Below are 22,200 nucleotides of genomic sequence, written 5' to 3' on the forward strand. Positions count from 1 at the left end.
CCCTCCCCACAGTTCATGGCAGTCTGTCACCAAGCAGCGTAGCACAATGAAGATGGCAACTGACACATGATTATTCTTGTACCATATTGGCATTTTCCTATATTTTCTTCAGATGCAAGACCACAGTATAAGACTTACAAAGTGCCTAACTAAAATTTCATTTTTGAGTTTCTGTTATGCTTTTAAAAACATGCTACAGAAAGTTATCTTTTCACTTATATAGCAAATCTAGAAAATAATGCATCATAAAACATACAGTGAACTTTCAAATCAGCAAAATGCTGAACGTTGTTTGCTAACTACTTAAGTGTTATTGCAATGAAAACAACCAAGATGTAACAAATCTTAACTCAACTTAAGGAAAAGTATACTTTCTGTACAATAAAAATCCATGAAAATTATTACATGGCTACAAAAACCTCCTCTTCCAGATAATTGGCCTTCAATGGTTTCTCAATTGCTACCTCTAGCACCAACAGGAAGAGAAGAGAGGAGAAATTTTTTTTTCTCAGATATCATTGAGAAATAAATGAAGAAAGGACTGGGGAAAGGGTGCTATTTAAACCTTTAGGCAGAAATTTAAATTTGGCCAGCTGTTCTGCAGCAGTATTTTTGGGCAGAAAAAGCCTGTGAACAGATACAGAAAATCATTGCAGCTTCTTTAGACACTGGCTCTACTGCAATCTTATACTAAAACTAAAATGTTATATTCTGAAATATACCAACTGATGAAGAATTGGATATATGAAATTCTCTAAATCAATTAGGAAACAAAAAGTAATATTTAAATCAGAAAAAAAGTTAACAATAGCTAACAATTTAGGTTACCCAGAGCAAGTTAATTAGTATATAGGTATATAGACTATCCACATCTCTGCCCAGTACAACCACAATTCAATGGAATGCCAAATTAAAATTCCACTATTCCCAGTTATTAATGGAAATGGAACCTGGCACAGGGTTGGTCTAAGATTATTGAGGTAGCCTTGCAAGTGGAGTTCTAAAATTATAAATGGATGAAAAGACTAATCACATGACACTTAGCTATAACCTAAAACCATCATTCTTTTCTAGATTGTCTAAACTTCTCAAAATCTGTTCTCTTTAATTTCAAGATCTACATCCTTTGAGCTTTGTCATCTTTCCCTTATGTAATGAATGATATACTGAGCAAGTTCAATCTTTGTACAGTAGTGCTTAACTATTTGTGTACTCTTTTGAATTTTCAATAGTTGCATAAATATGACCTAAATATGATTTGTTTTAAGCACCACTATAATTACCTTATCCTTTCAATAGGCAACTGCCTATTCAACTGCCAGCATTTCCTGCCTATGCAATTATAACTCTGGAGTTAGCTGCTGGCCTAACTCCAGAAACTAGATATGATAAAAAATTGTTATAAATAAACAAAAATATAGAGGGATAGTTTTTCTCTAAGTTATAGCTATGAGAGACTTCCTCCCCAAAATATAGAATGAAAAGGCAGCATAGAGAGATTGAAAACCTGTGACCAATTACAACTTTCAATATCTCTTCACATTTATCCTGTAAGCTAGTACTGCTCAGGATCAATATATTTAAAGAGCTATGGATTCCCCACTCTTCATCTAATAATATACAAGATTTGAGTGAGGAATGCTACTTAATAAAGGCATATCTGAACACACAAGTTTAAAACATGCTTAAAGCAACCACAAACCAGTCTTTGAAATTATACAAACTAGGAAAACATTTGTCATCCAGTCTTGATTTTATAAACTGGTTACAAACATGATTCTGTTTCACAATATAAACCATTAAAGGCCAAGTTTATTCAAGCAAATTATAATTATATGACATTTTTTTTTCTTTTAAGTGATTATTTAAAATTACTTTCAAACAAACATTTCAGGATGCACTAGGCAAAGCAGGTTTATTTTCCTGATTTCTCATTTTAATTGCAGCTCCTTGCACTGGAGGTATTCATGGAGATAAAGAGAAGAAATGTCGTATGATATTCGGATTTTCAGGAAGCTGGTGAGACAATGGAGCAAGGGGCTACTGCAGTTCTCTGAACCCTGGTCACTGAACTCAACAGTACAGTGGTATCTTGGTACTCAACCGTTTTGAAACTCATCGAATTTGGTACTCTACACATTTTGACCTGAAAATTTTGTCCCAGTACTCATTATTTGTTTGGTAATCAATGCACAAACTAGAACTTGTTGGTGTGGCTGCCTTGTGACTCACTACGTAAGGGTTGTCAAACTCAACTTCACTGAGGGCTGGATCAGTATTATGGTTGCTCTCAAAGAGCCAGTAGCTGGCTTGCCGCAACTAGGTAAGCATGCTTGGGTGAGCATGGCCGGTTCAACACCGTTTACTGGACATGGTTGAGTCGGAACAGAACAAGTCACACCAGCTAAGTCAACATGGGGACAATTCAGTGCCCCAGAAGCTCGCCTCCCCAAACTGCTGGCAGTGCGCGCATGCACGCACACACACCATATTCCAAGTTTGGGGACTTTTATCCAGAGGCAGGAGAGGGCCTTCTCCCCAAGCCCAGACACGATTGGCAGTTTGTAAGCTCAGATGTAGATAAAAGTCTCCAAACTTGGGATGGGGTTTATGTGCATGTGCACAGCATGCCAAAGGAGATGTTCTCCTTCCAATCCCAGACATCAATGGCTTTTCCCTGTCTGGGGCCCCCCTCCCAGCAAAGCAGGAGGCGGAAGACAATGCTGCTACACGTGGAAGCATGGAGGAGAAAGTTTGCAGGAAGCAGTTTCCACTGAGTCCAACTTATACTTTGACAGATCTATGGAGAGCAAGAGGAGGTGGCAGAAGAGCAGCGCTTCCCAGTCCTGCACGAGGGAGGATTGCCCTTCTCGAAAGGGAATCCCCGTTTCCAATTGTATGTGGTAAGGATGTTGGCTTGTTGGGGCAGCCTTCCCTCACACAGCACCCTGTCACCCCCTCCTCCTCTTCAGAGATCTGTCAATACAATATCAGATAGGTGGCTGTCTAGCCTTTTCTTAAAAACCTCCAGTGATGAAGCACCTGTGATACTTATTCAGTTACTTGTACTTACAAAAAAAACCAAATGCAAGTAAAGGTAAAGGGCCCAGATCTCAGCAATAGGGGGAGAGTGGGGGCTGCTGAATTCCATGATGGAACCATTTTCACAGTGGCTGGAGTGCTATGGAGAAGGGGGGGAGCATGATCTCCATGGATGACAAATATTGGAAGGAGTGGACATGGAGGCATCTCCCCTATATGGCTTGGAGACAGACAGGTGCCCTCAGAGAGAGTGCATCCTGCAAATATCCTGACCCCGTCCTGTTCCTAGCCTTCCAAGTGGTGGGGAATTGCTTCCTCTCCATCCGGACCCTCACAACTTCCTTACATCGGGTGTGACAATGGTTGATCACCTGAATGACATTGCCTGACTGACTAGGCATGGTAACCGAGGATAGTGTGTGGGTGTCTTGGGAATTGGTGTCTTCCTGCTCCTTTTTGACATTTCCCTGATACTATGAAACAAGCAACATCTCTACCTCAACCCAACCAGGGAAGTTTTGGCCCACCTGGACAGGGCTCATATTTTATATTTGTTCACAGTGCAGACAAAACCTCACCTTCTCCAGATGTTGCTGTCTACTGTTAGGGGAGAGAAGGGCTGAGCCTTCTCCAACAACCCCCACTCTTACAACCTCCAAATAAGCAGAAGATGGGCTGGGGGGTGAGAGTCTCTGGGCATCAGCCCAACAAACAGTTGACAAAGGCAGAAGCAGAAAGGGGTCTTGGTGGGGAGGTTGCCCTTCCACTGACCTCTTGGCAAGCAGCTGTCAGGCAGAAGGACCGCCACCCTCGGTTCAGTGTGCTGGGTCAGAAAAAGATTGGGGCGCGACTAATGGAGGATATGGAAAGCCGGGGTATTCTTAGAGATTATGGGAAGAAGTTGAGAGAGTTCAAATATGCATCTGCATTAAAAACTCCGCAGATGCAGGCAAAAAATAGATATTTGACACCTCCCTTGAGATTCACTTCCCTCCTTTCAACTTGGCGCTGCTGCTGCTTCTCACCCCTCTGAAATGCAGGCAGCCAAAAGCAGAGCTGGTGCTGTTTCTTCCCAGCCCGATGCGTTGCAACCTAGGAGAGAAATCTGTGAGGCTCCCGGAGCCCGACAGGGCCAATCCACTCCTCCCAAGAACAACCTCCCTGCCACCTTCCAGCTCTGCCACTGCTGCCCAGTCCGGCCTGCTTAGCTGGCTGCATCCCACAAGGTGGCACTGAGTGAGGCTCATGTGGCAGTCAGCCTGCCCAAGCACTTCTCCCCCAGCAAATCCTGGGACAGGCTACTTGCCCTGCCCACCCTCCCTGGCTCCCTTGCCTCACCGATAGTCTTTTGGAGACAGTCCCCCAACTTGGCCAGGGAGGGAAGAGGTGCAGAACCAGTCATAATCTTGATCCATGCAGCCCAGTTGGGAGACTGCCGGCCAATGAGTGACTGAAGGGCCAATGAACTGCAGCTGCTGCTGGGCACCAGCAGTCCCCACACGCTCGCCACCTCCTGTGCCCATACCCAGGAGAAGTGCCTGGCCTATTTCGGGTGGGTGGGCCCCCGTCCCTCATCATTTCCAGGGTGACTCTGCGGACTAGATCTAAACACATTGAGGGCCAGATCTGGCCTGTGGGCTTTGACTTCCTCATAGGAAACACTTGCTTGGTATTCATAGTTTTTGGTACTCATCCTACCTCCTGGAACTAATTAACGAGTACCAAAGTACCACTGTACTGACCTAAATTATCAAAATGATTATGTGCCTTTAACTAATTTTTTTAAAATAAAATAAATAAAATATAATTAAGAGACTTTACCTGTATTTATGTATTGTTTTCTTCATATCCACTTTGACAGTGAGTTTCTCTTTCCTAGCATGGACATCTGAACTACCAGTATCATGCTGGTAGTTGCTGGAAAAATCTATTCTTCCCCTAAAATCCAAATCTTTCTGTATTCGTACTTTTTCATTTTGATCTAAGGATTTCACACATGAATTATGGCCTTTCCCTGAATTATATTTCACTGCCACTTCAGTGTGAGGCTGTCCCATTCGGCTTGCCCTGTCACTGCTATAAGGATCTGAATATTTACTATTCCAAACTCCTTTACAGTTGCTGTATTTCTCTTTGTCCAACTTGACATATTTCTCTGCTTTTTCAGAGGAATATTTTTCTCCATCTAAATGTCTATGACGTTTATGAGAATACTCATATGTAACCTTAGCGTCACAATTATTACTGTATTCAATTTCAGCATGCCATTGATCTTCAAGATTTCTTTGTTCTTCCTTTTTCTGATTTGAAGAAGAATAGTTTTGCTTCCATTTGGAACTGCTTGCGGATTCTCTATCATACCTCTCCATTTCATTCACCTTTTTAGAGCTGGGCCCATATTCTCTGTAATCACGGTCAGGATACCTGTGTTGATATAAAGTAGTTTATACTTGCAGTAAGGAAGAAAATGAGAATTTATGTATGCAGAATGCTGGTAAACTCAGCTGTTATGTAGAATGTGTTACCCCGTAATCCCTCAAGCCACTAAAAGAGGGGAAATTATGATCTTGAATATGCTAGTCACCAACAGGATTAATATAAAAGAAATAATATTCCTCTAACACCAGTAGCCTACAATTAAACTATATTTTTATTGTTAGAGAAAATAATTTTCTGGCCAGAAATCTTGAACTATTAGGGAAAATCGTTTTCACCTGAGGCTTTACACCATTAAAAAAATAATTAAAACTGGACAATTTCTCTACCTCTTCTTGGAAGAACTCCTTGGCATACATTCATTAGAAAATCTTCGAGATGACAGAACATATTCGTCTTCTTGCAATTGGTGGTGCCTCAAGTCATTTTCATTCCACTTCCCTTCAAACTTACATAAAGTCTTTAATGGTCTATGATACATCTTCATTTCTTTTGTGTTTCCAACAGCTCGAGTATCTTCATGCATTTCTCTGACATGTACTTTAGATGGATAAAATGACTGATGGTGTTCTTTGTGAGACATTTCTAAATATCTGGAACTAAATTGGTTTCTTCTGATACTTTCATTTCTTTCAGGTGAATATGTTCTAAAAGATTTATGATTATCAATGTCTTCTGAAGGGTTTCTTTTCAGAGAAGGGGAATATGACCTGGATTCATGAAGTCGATGATAGTTAGTTTCATGTGGTATATATCTGGCATTGGTTTGCCCATGTTTTGCCTCTTCCATTCTCCAAGGTATAAGTTTCTTTGAGTCTTTTTGGAAAATCTTATATTCAGAGTCATAATCAATGTGATAATGCCTTTGTCTATTGTATTCCTGTGCTCTGAAGACTGGTGATAAAGATCTACATGAAAACACATAAATACAGACTTCAATTCAATTATTGCAATATACATTATGTCAGTAGGTTTGGAACTCTGACAAAATAGCATAATATTGTTTTAAGTTACCTATAGGAGCTTATTACATTTTGCATGTTGAATTTTTAAAAAAATATTTGCAAATCAAACAACTTCTTCACTTTTTTGTTGGTTAAATTGAGGGAAAATGAAGCAAAACTGGAACAGGTTCCTCATGTAGATAATTCCCATTATACAGACTAATTGCTTCTGGAAATTATTTATATGAAGTGCAGCAAATTTTAAGTGCTGCAGAAAACTACTTTTTCTGTTCCATCACCAGCTACATTCCAAAATGTAAACAATGTTATGACAGATTATATTCCATTCTTACAGATAAGAGGATCTCTCATTCTAAAATCCTGAGTACATTTACTTCCAAATATAATTCCAATAATTAAGAATTTTTCTCAGGTAATCATTTAGTGCTGCTGCCTTCTAGTAAATTAAGGATTACCTGTATGAGCAATAGAAAAACATGACCATTTACCTTCGTTTCCATCGTGGTGATCTTGACCGTGATCTAACCATCTTTCCATATAATTGTAAGCTGTCTTCGTTAAACTATTAGAAAAAATGTAAACAAGTAAATATTTAGCAGTAACTAGTAAGTACCATAACTGTTAATAGTTTATGTATACCAGAATATATTTCCAAAAAAATATTTAATTTATAAATAAGATAATAAGAATGAAAAGTTACAACAGAAAACAACCTCATATTTTATCTAAAATGGAAATTTTGTTAATTTGCTGGTTTTATTTATTGTATTCATTAGTATTTTTAAAAAATCTACAGTAAGTTATTTTCTAAAGAAAAAACATGCTCACAAAAAAAGTGGGATGCAAGTCTAAATCATATCATTCCCACTAAAAGTGATATAACCAGGGATTAGCAGAAGATTAGTGCTTGGTGCCTTGCTGGCATTCTGTCATCAATGGGAAAGGGGGGGGGACGACAAATGGGCAATTTGCTATATACCTTTAGGGCGGAGGAAGAAGAGATGGGTGGAGAGCATGGCCAAGCTGATTGGATGATGGAACAAGCCATCAAATTTATGTGGGGAGCTTTTGAAAACCTCAAGTCAAGCGAAGACTTGTCCAAGCCCCACAACCAGACGATCAACCACCCCTGGCCTCAGTGATCAATGGGGTGACTGCATACACCACAGTGGACAATGCCAGAGGCGGACCCATGCCTGCAGTGGCCGCAGCAGCCTCAACACCTGGAGGGGTCACCCAGTGCTGGGCCCCTATGGTACCCCACCACTGGATTTGAAATTTGATAGTGATCCCCAGCAACGGGGTTTTTTCCTAGCCCACATCTAGACTTACATGCAGAAATATAGTCCTGAAATAGCTATAGAGGGCAGCTCATGTCAACCGCTTAATGCAAAGCATTTCAAAAACCCACTGACCGAAAAGGTAAGAGACCATATCAAGGACATCAGAAAATTGGGAAGGGGGAATTAACAGTTGAAAAAGAACAGAGCCATTTGGAATCCGGTTCATGCTGGAGCACTGGCATCTTCAAGGCTGTTTACTTTGAGTGTGGAATTACACCAGCCCAAACAACTCAGATTTCCCATAACATCATGGCGGTGCTTGATTGGCTATACTCAGTCGGACCATTTTGGGAGGGCCTAACGAAACCAGGGGTTTTACCTCTGTAGTGGCATGCAGGAATTTTATATTCCACTTGACTCTTCTGCAATCAGCATCTCTTAATAAAACTGCCTTTTCATTTCAAATGGAGTTGAGAGTTTTACTTCCCTAAAAAATCAGACTGGGGCGAGTCTGACAGTATCCTGCAGTCTAGCCATAATGGCAGACCACTGTGCAACAATTAGATGTTAAGATTCAAATACACACACACACACATCTTGGACACAGAAAGTTATATTCTTAAAAATATAAATGTACAATAATTTAATAGTCATGCCATAATTAAGATATATTTAGTATGTACTGTTATTTTCTGAATTATCACACCCTTTGTTTAATTGCAACAACCTGTCATGATATGCATTGTAGCAAAAACTATGCAATATTGAAATTATCTTCTAGATAAACAAGTTTTGAATTAGCACTATACAAAATAAATATTCAAAAAAGATTTTGAGACTCTGGAAAGAGTGCAGAGAAGAGCAACAAGAACGATTAGGGGACTGGAGGCTAAAACATACGAAGAACGGTTGCAGGAACTGGGTATGTCTAGTTTAATGAAAAGAAGCACTAGGGGAGACATGTGTTCCAATATTTCTCTCTCTGGGCACAATGAGAATATATCTGCTGCAACAACTCTGCATTGGCAACAGGAAGGGCATCCGACCAGTAAACACTCAGCTCCATTCAGTTACCCCACAAGGAATTACAGGGTCATTAAACAGCAAACAACAACAATGGTTGCAGGAATTGGGTATGTCTAGTTTAAGGAAAAGAAGGACTTGGGGTGACATAGCAGTCTTCCAATATCTGAAGGGCTGCCCCAAAGAAGAGGAGGTGCACCTATTTTCCAAAGCACCTGAAAGCAGGACCAAAAGAAACGGATGAAGAAAACTAATCAAAGAGAGAAGCAACCTAGAACTAAGGAGGAATTTCCTGACAGTGAGAACAAATAACCAGTGGAACAACTTGCCTCCAGAAGTTGTGGTTACTCCAACACTGGAGGTTTTTAAGAAGAGATTGGACAACGATTTGTCTGAAATGGTATAGGGTCTCCTGCTTGAGCAAGGGGTTGAACTAGAAGACTTTCAAGGTCCCTTCCAATTCTGTTAGTCTGTTATTAAAATCCCCAATCTGTGCTGTCAAAATAATCTCCCAAATTCAAACATGGAGAAATATTAACTTTTTGCCTTTCTAATTATACCAACTCAGTATCATATCTAATTATTTGTATTCGTACTTTCATCTACACCATGCCTTAATGTAGAATTTGCTTTAAATAAGAAAATCATAGCAGATAATTCAGAAACCTTAGTTATTTTATTGAATGAAGTGGAATCTACTTTACAAAAATGTTTATTACAAAATCTTTGTAGACTTTCAGCCATCAATTCTTTTGCTATTTTGTTACAATACAGTAGTTCTATATACTATAAACTATAGAGAAACGATAGATAAAATGGACCTGCCTCCTTCATTAATGGTGGTCAGTATCACTGTTCATCCGAAAAACATTTTTATACATATGGATTTAACTAAGAAAAGCTAGGGGAAAGAAAAAACCAGAAAATAATGTCTCTTCCACACTTACTACATTGTGGTAGAATACTACTGCTTTTCTTTTCATTTAACTAGATCTCTTTTGTGCACATCACCAATGTTCCCTCTAATTTTTTTTCAGTGTGAGCAGAAAAGTATAGTGTTTGAGCGGCACATTTTTATGCCTGAGCAGCACCTGAATTTTTTCACAGGTGTCACCTAAGACAACAACAAAATCAGTATTATTTGAAACTCAAAGTTATGTTTATTCAAGGTACCCGCTTAATTAAAAGTGTTATATAGTATCACTTAACAACGCTCCTGCTTAGCAACCAAAATGTTGGGTCAGAAACTCTGGCATTTGAAGCACGCAAGTCTTAAAGTTGTCAAGTTACAAGATCCTTGCATCCCTAACCCTTTAGGAAAAAAAAAACCCAAGGGGTCTTCAAACTTGACAGCTTTAAGACTTGTGGACTTCAACTCCCAGAATTCCTCCTCCAGTCATGTTACCTCAGGAACTCTGGCATTGAAGCATGCAAGTCCTAAAGCTGTCAAGTTGCAAGACCCTTGCACCCCTAACCCTTTAGGAAAAAAAAAACCAGGGTCTTCAAACCTGACAGCTTGAAGACTTGTGGACTTCAACTCCCAGAATTCCTCCTCCAGTCATGTTGCAGCGACGTCATCTGCGTGGATCTTCTCCATCTTCAGTTTTTTTCACAGGGGGCAGGGCTGCCGCTGAAGATGCCGACGAGCCCTTGCCGCCACCAGAATAACAGCTGCCTCCTCCTCCTCCTCCAATGGCACCACCACATTTGGAGTGAAGCCGCCAAAGCTCCCACTGGCGCCCCCGCCCATGGCAGCGGCGGCGGCGCATCCCCCACTCGGAGCGGAGCACCTGAGCGGGCACTGCGTTACCCCTGCTGCCTTCTCCTTCGCCGCCGTGCTTTTGAGAATCCATGAGGCCTTTTTCCCCTGTTCCCGCCCCCTCCGCCGCCTTCCTACTGGCTTCCGCGGCCTCATGGCTCCTCAAAAGCACAGCAGAGGAGGAGGGGGCGGGGTAACACGGGGCTCAGCTCAGGTGCTCCGAACAGAGGGAGGCGCCGCTGCCACAGGCAGGGGCGCCGGTGGGAGCTTTGAAAAGGCTTTGGAGGTTTATTTTTGCCGCAGCGCTGGGCGCAAGCAGCTAGGATTGGCCGCCCACAAAGGACCTCCCCGGGCTTGCTTTCCTGAACTCAGTCGCCCCGCGCTCACCAAAACAAGTCCGGGGAGGTCCTTTGCGGGCGGCCAGTTCTAGCCGTCTGCAAAGGATCTCCCCAGCCTCTGGCGCCTGTGACAGTGCAAAACACTGCGCGGCAGTTGGAAACTGCTGCGCGGTGTTTTCTTGCCACCTGCGCTGGCGCGCAGCCGCACACCTTAGAGGGAACAGTGCACATCACTACAGACACTTGATTTTCTTTTCTTTTTTTATGCTTTATCATTTCTACCATCATCCATGTTTCAAATTTCCATTTCAGATTTCTGCTTATTAATAAATCAGTAAAGTGTGTCTAATACCAGAGAAGTGTTTCTATACAGAATTCAGTAATAGAACAACATTCCTGGCCATGTTCAACATGATTTCAGCAGGCCAAGAAAATCATTGCAAAACTTAAAGCTCTATCAAAGTTGAATATGTGTGGATAAAGTCACAACCAGGCAAAGCCTTCATATTCCAATCATGGAAAATTTGAAATAGATGGGGATAGCTTTAGGAATAAATAAAACTAGTATAATTTCCAATGCAGATACTTTTATCTTGCAGAAAAATTGTTGATACATTTTAACATAGGATCTTTTAGCAAACATATTCAGAAATTTATCTACTTTAGGTGAGGAAAACTTTGCCAAAGATATAGTTAAATTCATATGTTTGCTACAAAAATATCCATTCAATGAAATTTCACTGGGAAATTTAATCCATTTATTTTTATTCCCTGTTTTGTGCTGTTTAATCAAATACCAATATGTAACAGCTCTTCTCTTTCCTGTGATAGTTGTTTGTTCAAAAGTCTTTGGAAAGGGAGTTTGCATTTTTTTGGAAGCTGATCAACTGGACAAAGGTATCATTCTCCCAATGGCTGGCAGCTAAGTTTTGCAACAGGAACAATCCATGACTGGATAAGAAACGTTACTGCAATTTTTAAAATGAATCAATTAGGCTTGCATTATTTTTTAATCTTCCATTGCAATTCTTCAGGTACATCAATACTTAAAAATTCAGTATCAGCATATTGGACAGAAACTCTATGAACAAAACAAGAACATCCTGAGAACAAGATGCACCATACTTGAAGAGGTTTCAAAAACCCAGAGAGTAATAGGAAAGGATCTGTAGGCCACCCTTACATTGCCTGATGTCAATGTTCCACGTCTGCTGTAAGAAAAACTCTGAACCAGACTAGTCTGCATAGGAAGATACCATGAAGGAAATTACCAATTTCCCAAAATGCATTGTTGCCTATGTTGTTTGTCCAAGAGCTCTCTGATCTCCCAAGTAAGTTCATGCCAGATAAGCAGACACTAACATCTTAAATTATATCCAATAAGCAGCTGACAACCAATATAGATCTTTTGGAAAAGCAACCAATTGATTCTTATACTTCGCACTGGTTGGCAACTTAGCAATAATCTTTTGTGTTAACTGCAGATTACACAAACTTTACAATGACATCCTATATATAGTGTTGCAATAGAAAATCCCGAAACAAACAAGGTGTGGATAACTCACCAAATCTGACTAAGAAAGGTCACTATTGGCACTTCTATCTTAATTGTGTAAAAGTCCATGCTATCTGTGAATCCAGTGATAGCTGGATCATTCAAAAAGCACTCCCATATTATGGAATTGCTCTTTCATAGGTGTAAGATTTATCCAAAACAGGCTGAACTTTATTCCCAAAACCAGACTTCGATTTATCTATACCAACTCCATTTGGCTGAATCTAAAATCTAATTTTAATTTATCTAGCCCACTATTGACCTATCATGTTATTATTTACATTATATTTATGGTTCAAAAATAAAATATATTCAAGTAGTTCATCAAAATCTCTTAATAATTTCTAAATTATTTCTGTTAACTGTAGTCAAGTAAAAGTAAGTTATATGATTTGATACTTATATAATTTGTTGGGTAAACACATTAGTAGTTTGTAAACATATTGTTTCCTGAAATGGATTAAACCAGTTGCCTTATACAGTTTTCCTGCATACCAAAACAATGTTTAAATGACTTATTTTGTACACCTGCATTATTAAATACTGATGAGAATTAAGTTGGTAAACTTCGTCTTTAAAGCTGACAAAAAGGCAAACATAATACTATGTTGTTACAAGATTAAAAGAATTCACATCAGTTGGGTTTGAATGACTTTCTCATCTGTACTCTGCTCTTAGGCAATGGAAACTAGATTGTTAATAAAATTGGGGAATGTTTAATTTGAAAAATGTGCTAGAAATTGTTATTTGTTAAGATCATACTTTTATAGTTTTAAGTTGTTCAGTTCATTACAATACTCCAATGAGCTTTTTTAGAAACAATATCAAAATTGAAGAGCACTGTATGTTTAAGTATTTAACTGAAGTTACTTTTTAAAAATAGATAATTAAAAAATGAAGTATTCAGAAGCTACAATTGATACAGATTGCAGTGGAACAGACAGTTTAGGAGGCCTCTAGGGTGGCGCATGTAACAATGCTGTTAGGCAAACTGCATTGATTGTTGGGTTGCTTACCTGAGGAACCATCTTGCTCCAATAGAATTGGCTGACTTCACTCACTCTGGTAGAAAGGGTCTGCTGCAGACCTTGTCAGTCAAGAAATTTCAGCCAGCAGGATTTAGAAGATTTTTTTCTGCAGTGACTCCTGCATAAATCCACCTCCACCTTTTTAGCTTTCTGGAAGGGCCTTACAATCTGGCTCTGCCAATTGATTGGCACCCCAATGGGGGCATGCTGTACTGGAAGTGGCTGGTGGAGTAATAGACAAGAGCCCACACCCATAAAGTTTGTGCTCTACATTTTTAGTTTTTAATTCTTAATGATTCTATAATTACGATTTACAACAGCACTGTAAGCCATTTAGAGTTTTGTTGGAAAAGGAGAGATGGGTGGGATATATATTTAAATAAAAATAAAACTGAGCCATAGAATGACCCAAATATCACTTTTTCTCCATGCTATGGAAATTGCTCTGACAATTATCTCTCAGATAATTGGGAATCCGGAGAAGCAAATATTGATCCAAAATTCTCATCTGTATCACCTGCATATGAGATCAACAAATTTAAATCCTATCGTTGTAAAAAAGTAAAAGTTACCTAATAAGGAAGCCTCTGTTTCTGGATTACACTACTATATGTTAGGAAAAATCTTCACAGGGTATTATATTTATCACGTTATGCATTTTTGGGGAACAATCACACAAATGGAAATCTTATTTAACATCACCATTAGTGCATGAAAATACACCTGCTCTACAAAATGAACACCCTGACTATCATAGAATAAGAATTGAATCACAGAAAGAACAGATGCATATAACCACATTCTAACAAACTGTATTAAAATGAATTTGCAAAAATATATCTGGAGTAAGAGATTATCTTGGTAGAGGCATCTACCAAATGAGTTATAATTATCTGATCTTACAGGAAACTGCTAAGCAAGTCTTGCTTGCCTCTGAAATGAATAAATTTTCCCAAGCGAAACAACCCCAAAGTTAAGTTACTAAATTCTAAGTTACCAAGTTAAAAATACTAAGTTACTACTTTGTAGAATGATATTGAACACTTATGTTGACATCATGCAAAAACATCTATATAACTATTGAAGAGAGAAAATATATATGATTTAAAAGGTTACTAACACCAAACCCAGTGGTGGGTTCCTGCTGGATCGCACCGGATCGCGCGCGCTCCCTTTCAGCGCTCCACCTGGCTTGCGCGCTCCCTTTCAGCGCTCCACCTGGCTTGCGCGCTCCCTTTCAGCGCTCCACCTGGCTCTCGCGCTCCCTTCCGGCGCTGAAACCGGAAGTACAGTCTTGCCCCGCCCCTGGCGAAGCAACGACGCCTGCCTGCGCTCCACCAGCTCGGCTGGGAACGGAGATGTTTCCTCAGCGGAGCGGAGCGCCTGAAAAGACTTTTCAGGCGCTCCGCTCCGCTGAGGAAACATCTCCGTTCCCAGCCGAGCTGGTGGAGCGCAGACAGGCGTCGTTGCTTCGCCAGGGCCGGGCAAAACTGTACTTCCGGTTTCAGCGCCGGAAGGGAGCGCGCAAGCCAGGTGGAGCGCTGAAAGGGAGCGCGCAAGCCAGGTGGAGCGCTGAAAGGGAGCGCGCAAGCCAGGTGGAGCGCTGAAAGGGAGCGCGCAAGCCAGGTGGAGCGCTGAAAGGGAGCGCGCAAGCCAGGTGGAGCGCTGAAAGGGAGCGCGCGCGATCCGGTGCGATCCGGGAGGAACCCACCACTGACCAAACCTCATCACATATAAACCTAACTATGCCTTCCTATATAACTATCTACAGTAACTTTCTATACTATTTAAGCTTCCATCAGATGAAACTAGTACATCTCCTGTAATATGCTTTTCACCACAGACAACCCACTGATTTATACAATACAATAGCAGAGTTGGAAGGGACCTTGGAGGTCTTCTAGTCCACCCCCCTGCCTAGGCAGGAAACCCTATACAGTTTCAGACAAATGGCTATCCAACATCTTCTTAAAGACTTCCAGTGTTGGGGCATTCACAACTTCTGGAGGCAAGCTGTTCCACTGATCACAACTTCTGGAGGCAAGCTGTTCCGCTCCTTTCGTGTAAAGCTCAAGACCCACCTTTTTCAAGTTGCTGGCCTGGCTCAACTTTGATCCAACTATATCGCTCCTGACGGGTTTTTTATTTGGGGTATTTTAATTGCATTCAATTTATTTAGGGGTTTTTAAACATTGTGTTTTTACTTGTTTTTATCTATCAGTTCACCTCCTCCTTGTATATGTCGTATATATGTCTTGGTATATGTTTTGTTATATGTATGTCGATATATTTATTTCCTATGTTTTGTTGTACGCCGCCCCGAGTCCTTCGGGAGAGGGTGCGGCTAAGAAATAAATATTTATTATTATTATTATTATTATTATTATTATTATTATTATTATTATTATTATTATTACCGTATTTTTGGAGTATAAGACGCATCTTTTTGCCTCAAAAAAGAGGCTGAAAATCTGGGTGCGTCTTATACATCGAATACAGTATTTTTTGCCTCCAGAAGCTCCCCCCCTTCATCAAAATGGCTGTGCATAGCCTTATGGAGGCTTTCAGAGAGCTCCTGGGAGCTGGGGAGGGGAGAAATGAGCAAAGAATGGGCCATCCCCCCCCCAGCAGCACTCTATAAGCCTCCTTAAGGCTATGCATGCAATTTTTTTGACAAAAAAACGGGCCCGTTTTCACGAAATGGGCCTTTTGCTCATTTTTTGCTCCCCACCCCACCCCCAGGAGCAAACTGCAAGCCCTCCAAAGGCTCTTCATGCCTTTTTTAAAAAAAATGGGCCCATTTTCATGACAAACGGGTCGTTTTTGGGAGGTTTGCAGAGTGCAAAAACTTTTTTTTTCCTTTCGGAAAGCTTTAGTTAAAGTGATTGATAAGAATTAGATTGATCAAGTGCTGTGCCAGCAGAAACAAGTCTTATGTGCTGCAGATTGTCAATGATTTCTTTGTCCAGCACATGGATAAATACACCTGAAAACATCTACCTACCTACCTTCTCTCTCTCTCTCTCTCCCTACCTACTGGATTTCTCCCCCCCCCCTCTAGCTACCTACCTACCTTCTCTCTCTCTCTTCCTATCTACTGCATTTCTATCTCTTTCTTTCCTTCTCCATCCCTCCATTTACCTACTTTTTTTAAAAAATTGCCTCTTCAAAACCTTATACTCAGGTGCATCTTATACTCCAAAAAATACGGTAATTGTTCTAACTGTCAGGAAATTTCTCAGTTCTAAGTTGCTTCTCTCCTTGATTAGTTTCCACCCATTCCTTCTTGTTCTACTCTCAGGTACCTTGGAGAATAGTTTGACTCCCTCTTCTTTGTGGCAACCCCTGAGATATTGGAACACTGCTATCATGTCTCCCCTAGTCCTTCTTTCTCTTAAGCTAAACATACCCAGTTCCTGCAACCGTTCTTCATATGTTTTAGTCTCCAGTCCCCTAATCGTTCTTGTTGCTCTTCTCTGCACTCTTTCTAGAGTCTCCACATCTTTTTTACATCGTGGCAACCAAAACTGAATGCAGTATTCCAAATGTGGCCTTACCAAGGCATTATAAAGTGGTATTAACACTTCACGTGATCTTGATTCTAACCCTCTATTTATGCAGCCTAGAATTGTGTTGGTTTTTTGGCAGCTGCTGCACACTGCTGGCTCATATTTAAATGGTTGTCCACTAGGACTCCAAGATCCCTCTCATAGTTACTACTATTGAGCAAGGTACCACCTATACTGTACCTGTGCATTTTGTTTCTCTTGACTAAATGTAGAACCTTAGTCTTTTCACCATTGAATTTCATTTTATTAGATAGTGCCCAATGTTCAAGTTTGTCAAGATTCTTCTGTATCTTTAGACTATCTTCTGAAGTGTTGGCTATTCCTTCCAGCCTGGTGTCATCTGCAAATTTGATGAGTTTCCCATTTATTCCCTCATCCAAATCATTGATGAAGATGTTGAAGAGTGCTGGGCCTAAAACAGAGCCTTGGGGTACTCCACTGCATACTTCCCTCCATGTAGATGCAGTTCCATTGAGGACTACACATTGAGTGTGGTTGGTCAGCCAGTTACAAATCCATCTGGTGGTGATGCTGCCTAACCCATATTCTTCTACTTTATCTAGTAGTAGGTTATGGTCTACCTTATCAAATGCCTTACTGAAGTCTAAATAAATTATATCAACGGCATTCCTCTGGTCCACTAATTTTTTCAAAGAATGCAATAAGATTAGTCTGGCATGATCTGTTTTTGACAAACCCATGTTGGCCTTTGGCTATTACTTTGTTTACTTCTAGGTGTTCGCTAATTCATTGCTTGATTATCTTTTCCAGAATCTTTCCTGGTATTGAGGTCAGGCTGATAGGTCTATAGTTTCCTGGATCTATTTTTTCCTTTTTTGAAGATGGGAACCATATCAGCTCTTTTCCAGTCCTCTGGCAGTTCCCCGGTGCTCCAGGAACTCTGAAATATATTTGCGGCTCGGGGGGGCGGTTTAATACGGCCCTCTAACAGCCCTCCCTGCTCTGTGTAAATGCGGCCCTCCCACGGCCCTCCCTTCTGATTGGCAAGCAGAAGACTGTCTCGCTGCTGCTCCATGCCTTGGAAAACAGGCGCACGCGCACAGCTCAGAAAATTACAGCCTCCGAGACTTCGTAACGGCGGGAACTTGTTGTCACTCGCCCGGGCTTCTGCAGAAGCTTCCCTCCGAAGCCTTCCGAGGGAGGAAGGGCCAGTTGGGAAATTGCGCCTATGTTTTCCAGGGCGTGGAGCAGCGGCGAGGCTCTGCGTGGCCAGCGATGATTCCGGAGGCCATCCGGGAAGACGAGGAACGCGAGGGGGGACCCTGCCCCCCACTGATGGCCTCCGGAATCATCGCTGGCCGCGCAGAGCCTCGCCGCTACTCCACGCCCTGGAAAACATAGGCGCAATTACAGCCCAGAGCAGGAGCAAAGCCCCTTTCCAAACTGGCCCTTCCTCCCTCGGAAGACTTCGGAGGGAAGCTTCTGCAGAAGCCCGGGCCAGTGACAACAAGTTCCCGCCGTTACGAAGTCTCGGAGGCTGTAATTTTCTGAGCTGTGCATGCGCGCCTGTTTTCCAAGGCGTGGAGCAGCAGCGAGGTTCTGCGTGGCTGGTAATGACTCCGGGGGCCATCCAGGAAGACGAGGAACGCGAGGGGGGACCCTGCCCCCCACTGATGGCCTCCGGAATCATCGCTGGCCGCGCAGAGCCTCGCCGCTACTCCACGCCCTGGAAAACATAGGCGCAATTACAGCCCAGAGCAGGAGCAAAGCCCCTTTCCAAACTGGCCCTTCCTCCCTCGGAAGACTTCGGAGGGAAGCTTCTGCAGAAGCCCGGGCCAGTGACAACAAGTTCCCGCCGTTACGAAGTCTCGGAGGCTGTAATTTTCTGAGCTGTGCATGCGCGCCTGTTTTCCAAGGCGTGGAGCAGCAGCGAGGTTCTGCGTGGCTGGTAATGACTCCGGGGGCCATCCAGGAAGACGAGGAACGCGAGGGGGGACCCTGCCCCCCACTGATGGCCTCCGGAATGATCGCTGGCCGCACAGAGCCTCGCCGCTGCTCCATGCCGTGGAAAACATAGGCGCAATTACAGCCCGGAGCAGGAGCAAAGGCCCTTTCCCAACTGGCAGTCCCAAAATGAGAGAGGGAGACAGAGAGGGAGGGAGGGAGAGAGAGACGAAGAGCCAGAGAGAGAGAGAGAGAAAGAAAGAAAAAGAAAAAAAGAAAGTGGGAGAGAGAGATGAAAGAAAGAAAGAAAAAGAAAGAGAACTTATGACCACAATTGAGCCCAAAATTTTGGTTGCTAAGAGCGTCGTTAAGTGAGTTTCATTTCATAATTCATTTGCATTTAATTGTAATTGTTCAAAGAATGTTCGGGAAAATGTTCGGCCCTCCAGCATGTTCACTTCATCCAATCTGGCCCTCTTTGAAAAAAGTTTGGACACCCCTGCCTTAGTTATCTGACTAGCAAAAAGTTCATCCACTTCCTCTGCTTGGTTGGGTGGCCTGTAGTATAGACCTATGGCAATGTCATTTCCCCCCTAACCTTTAATATTGACCCAAATGCATTCAAGATAGTTCTCATCATTGTTGTGCTCTATTTCTGTAGAGATGTAGTTATTTCTTATATATAGTGCAACTCCACCTCCTCTTTTATTTGGTCTATTTCTTTTAAATAATTTAAATCATTCTAGCTGTATGTTCCATTTGTGGGTTTCATCCCACCAAGTTTCTGTAATGGCAACAATATTGTATCTGCCCTCATTTACTCATTCACCCTGTTTATTCCTCATATTCTGTGCATTGGTGTATAGACATTTGAATCCATTTTGATTGACCCTGTGTTTACGGTCTACATAGCCTATGTCAGTGATGGCGAACCTGTGGCACGCGTAGCCATTTGTCAGGGCACGTGAGGCGCTGCCCTGTCAGCTGGCCAGCGCGCATTCGCACGCTGGCCAGCTGAGTTCACTTTTTTAAAAGCTATTTTTCGCCTTCCCCAGGCTCCAGAGGCTTTATAGGAGCCTGGGGAGGGCAAAAAGAGCCCCCCTGCCCCCCCAGAGGCTTCTGGGACCGTCCCTGATGCCTTCGTAGCGCTTAAAACGACCCTCCAAGCAACCCAGAAGTCACTTCCGGTTTGCTCGGAGGGGGGTTTTAAGCGTTCCGAAGGCTTCAGGGAAGCCTCCGGATGGTCCCTGAAGCCTCCGGAGGGCCTCCGGGGGGTCGGGAGAGGCTCTTTTCGCCCTCCCCAGGCTCCTATAAAGCCCTTGGAGCCTGGGGAGGGCGAAAAAAGCATGTAAAAATGGAGGGGTCGCGCGTTGTGCGCCCATGCACACTGAGGGGGTCGCGCGTTGCATTATGGGTGCAGCACGCCCGCACACGACCCCCTGCGCTCCCCCCACTTGTGGCACGCGAGCCAAAAAAGGTTCGCCATCACTGGCCTATGTTATGCCTGTCTGCCCCAATTTTCTTGCCACTTGTATGATTTATGCACATGGTATGGCACTCACTATTAAATGCTTAGTTTTGTTTGACAGCAGGAATGATAATCTTACCCGCACAAACATCTATGTTACATGCACTGATAACCCTATGAATTTTAGATTGTTGGGGACAGAAATGTTCTGTATCAATTATTTCTCTGTCCCCGCTGTTCCGTTTAAATGTTTATCCAGAAAATCATTGTTCACAGTAGTATTATAGTCACTTATTAGAAATAGAACAAATGGTAACGTTCTTAGTGGCTTGACACAGTTAACTATTTATCTTAAATACTACCGCAATTGCTAGAGATTAATCCTGAGTGATGTCCTTTCTTAAAGGCACACAGTTTTGCTCTTCTTTCTAAATCAGCCTGGTTATTTAAGTGAAAAAAACTAACTAAACCAAACTCCCAATTTTTTAATAAATCATACTATAGATTTGTTTGCTCTGAATTCTGTATCATTTATAGAAACATATTGTCATTAATTAATCTGTTTTTCTTGTAAAACAAATTTCCATGTCCATGGTATTCTTCAAGACAATACAAAGCTCAAATCACTGAAGTAAATGCTCCTCTCTTAATAAGATATAGAAAAAAATGACCTTGAATTTGGTAAGAATTAACATTATACTTCATAACCAATTTTTTTTTACCATGGCATATTTTGAATCCTCTTTCACATTACTATATTTAAAACATTACTTGTGTTACACGTTGAAACGTAACTGATTAGTATGGAATTCTTCTCAGAAAACTCTTTTCCTCATAGTTTCACAAAATTATTGCTCACCTAACTTAGGTACAAGAGACCTTTTCGGTTCTCCCCGCCCTAGAACAGCAAATTCATAAGGTGTCACAACAGTTAGCATCATTTAATTCATAGTAATTCCTATCTAAAACCTGGATCCCGCGCATTATGATCTTAGAGTCACGCAAATAAGAAATCCCTCTTTCCATAGAAAAGGGACGTGGAGCGGGCGCGTTCCGATTGCGAAACCAGGGCTCGAATGCCTACAGTAGAGGGGACGCCACACCTTCGCGCACAGCCATCACCTCCGAGGCCCCCCGAGATTGATACGTGTCCCTAAAAGCTCGTCCGGCGCGCTTCCCTCCGCGGCGAGCCTAAGCACTGAGGCCCCGTGAAGGGGGCGGCACCCGGAGACGCTCACCTTCCACCTCGCCCCGCCGTTCCAGCCCTCCTCCTCCCCTTCCTGCTCCTCCTGTAGCCGCTGCCTCAGAAAAGCTCTCGGAGCGGACAGAGTTTCTCCTCGCACCCGTTTTCCGTCCAACTTGAAGCCGCCAGGTTCGGGCTGGGGTGGAGCAGAAGCCCCGCGGCGCGGAGGACTGAAAAGCTCGTCCACCAACCCGCCTGTCTACTCCGCCTCAGACAAACGGGTTGGGCTTAGTGCTCCGGAAGTAAATGATCCGGAAGTAGGGGCTAAACGAAAGTGGGAATTCACTGGCCGTCTTGGTGATTCTTCTGTGGATGAGGGTGGCTGTGTGTTTCACTCCTCCTATCCCGCCAAGCTCGTGGAAATCCTTTTCTCCATGTTTGGTGCTTGCGGTTTCTATGGTCTTTCCTTTTTCAGGAAGCTGTACTGATTAACCAATTTCGTTGTATTTAAGTACAATGACAATAAATATTATAATTATACTTATTACTTCCTGGCTGAATTCTCACGAGATACTAAACGCCTATTAGTCAAGCTACTTTGTAGTACACAGCTTCTACTACAATCATCACAAGTCTATAAACTATT

The 22,200-nt window shown here is 42.2% G+C and overlaps 1 protein-coding gene across 5 annotated transcripts in view; it reads right to left on the reverse strand.

Moving 5' to 3' along the window:
- BCLAF3 (BCLAF1 and THRAP3 family member 3) overlaps positions 1-21,841 on the reverse strand; it is a 42,155-nt gene extending 20,314 nt beyond the window's left edge. For all 5 annotated transcript variants that reach the window (XR_014175080.1, XM_081949267.1, XM_081949268.1 and 2 more), the window contains exons 1-4: positions 21,610-21,841; positions 6,932-7,005; positions 5,808-6,386; positions 4,864-5,466 (exon numbers count right to left, since the gene is read on the reverse strand). Coding sequence is in view for 4 of the 5 variants with exons in the window: in XM_081949267.1 (XP_081805393.1) it covers positions 4,864-5,466; positions 5,808-6,386; positions 6,932-6,972 (1,223 nt within the window). In the remaining variant the exon portion in view is untranslated. The remainder of the gene's footprint in view (positions 1-4,863; positions 5,467-5,807; positions 6,387-6,931; positions 7,006-21,609) is intronic.
- Between the last annotated feature and the right edge of the window lie 359 nt (positions 21,842-22,200).

The sequence above is a fragment of the Natrix helvetica genome (assembly GCF_964273705.1).
Source record: "Natrix helvetica genome assembly, chromosome: 3".
In the NCBI taxonomy this organism is placed as follows: Eukaryota; Metazoa; Chordata; class Lepidosauria; order Squamata; family Natricidae; genus Natrix; species Natrix helvetica.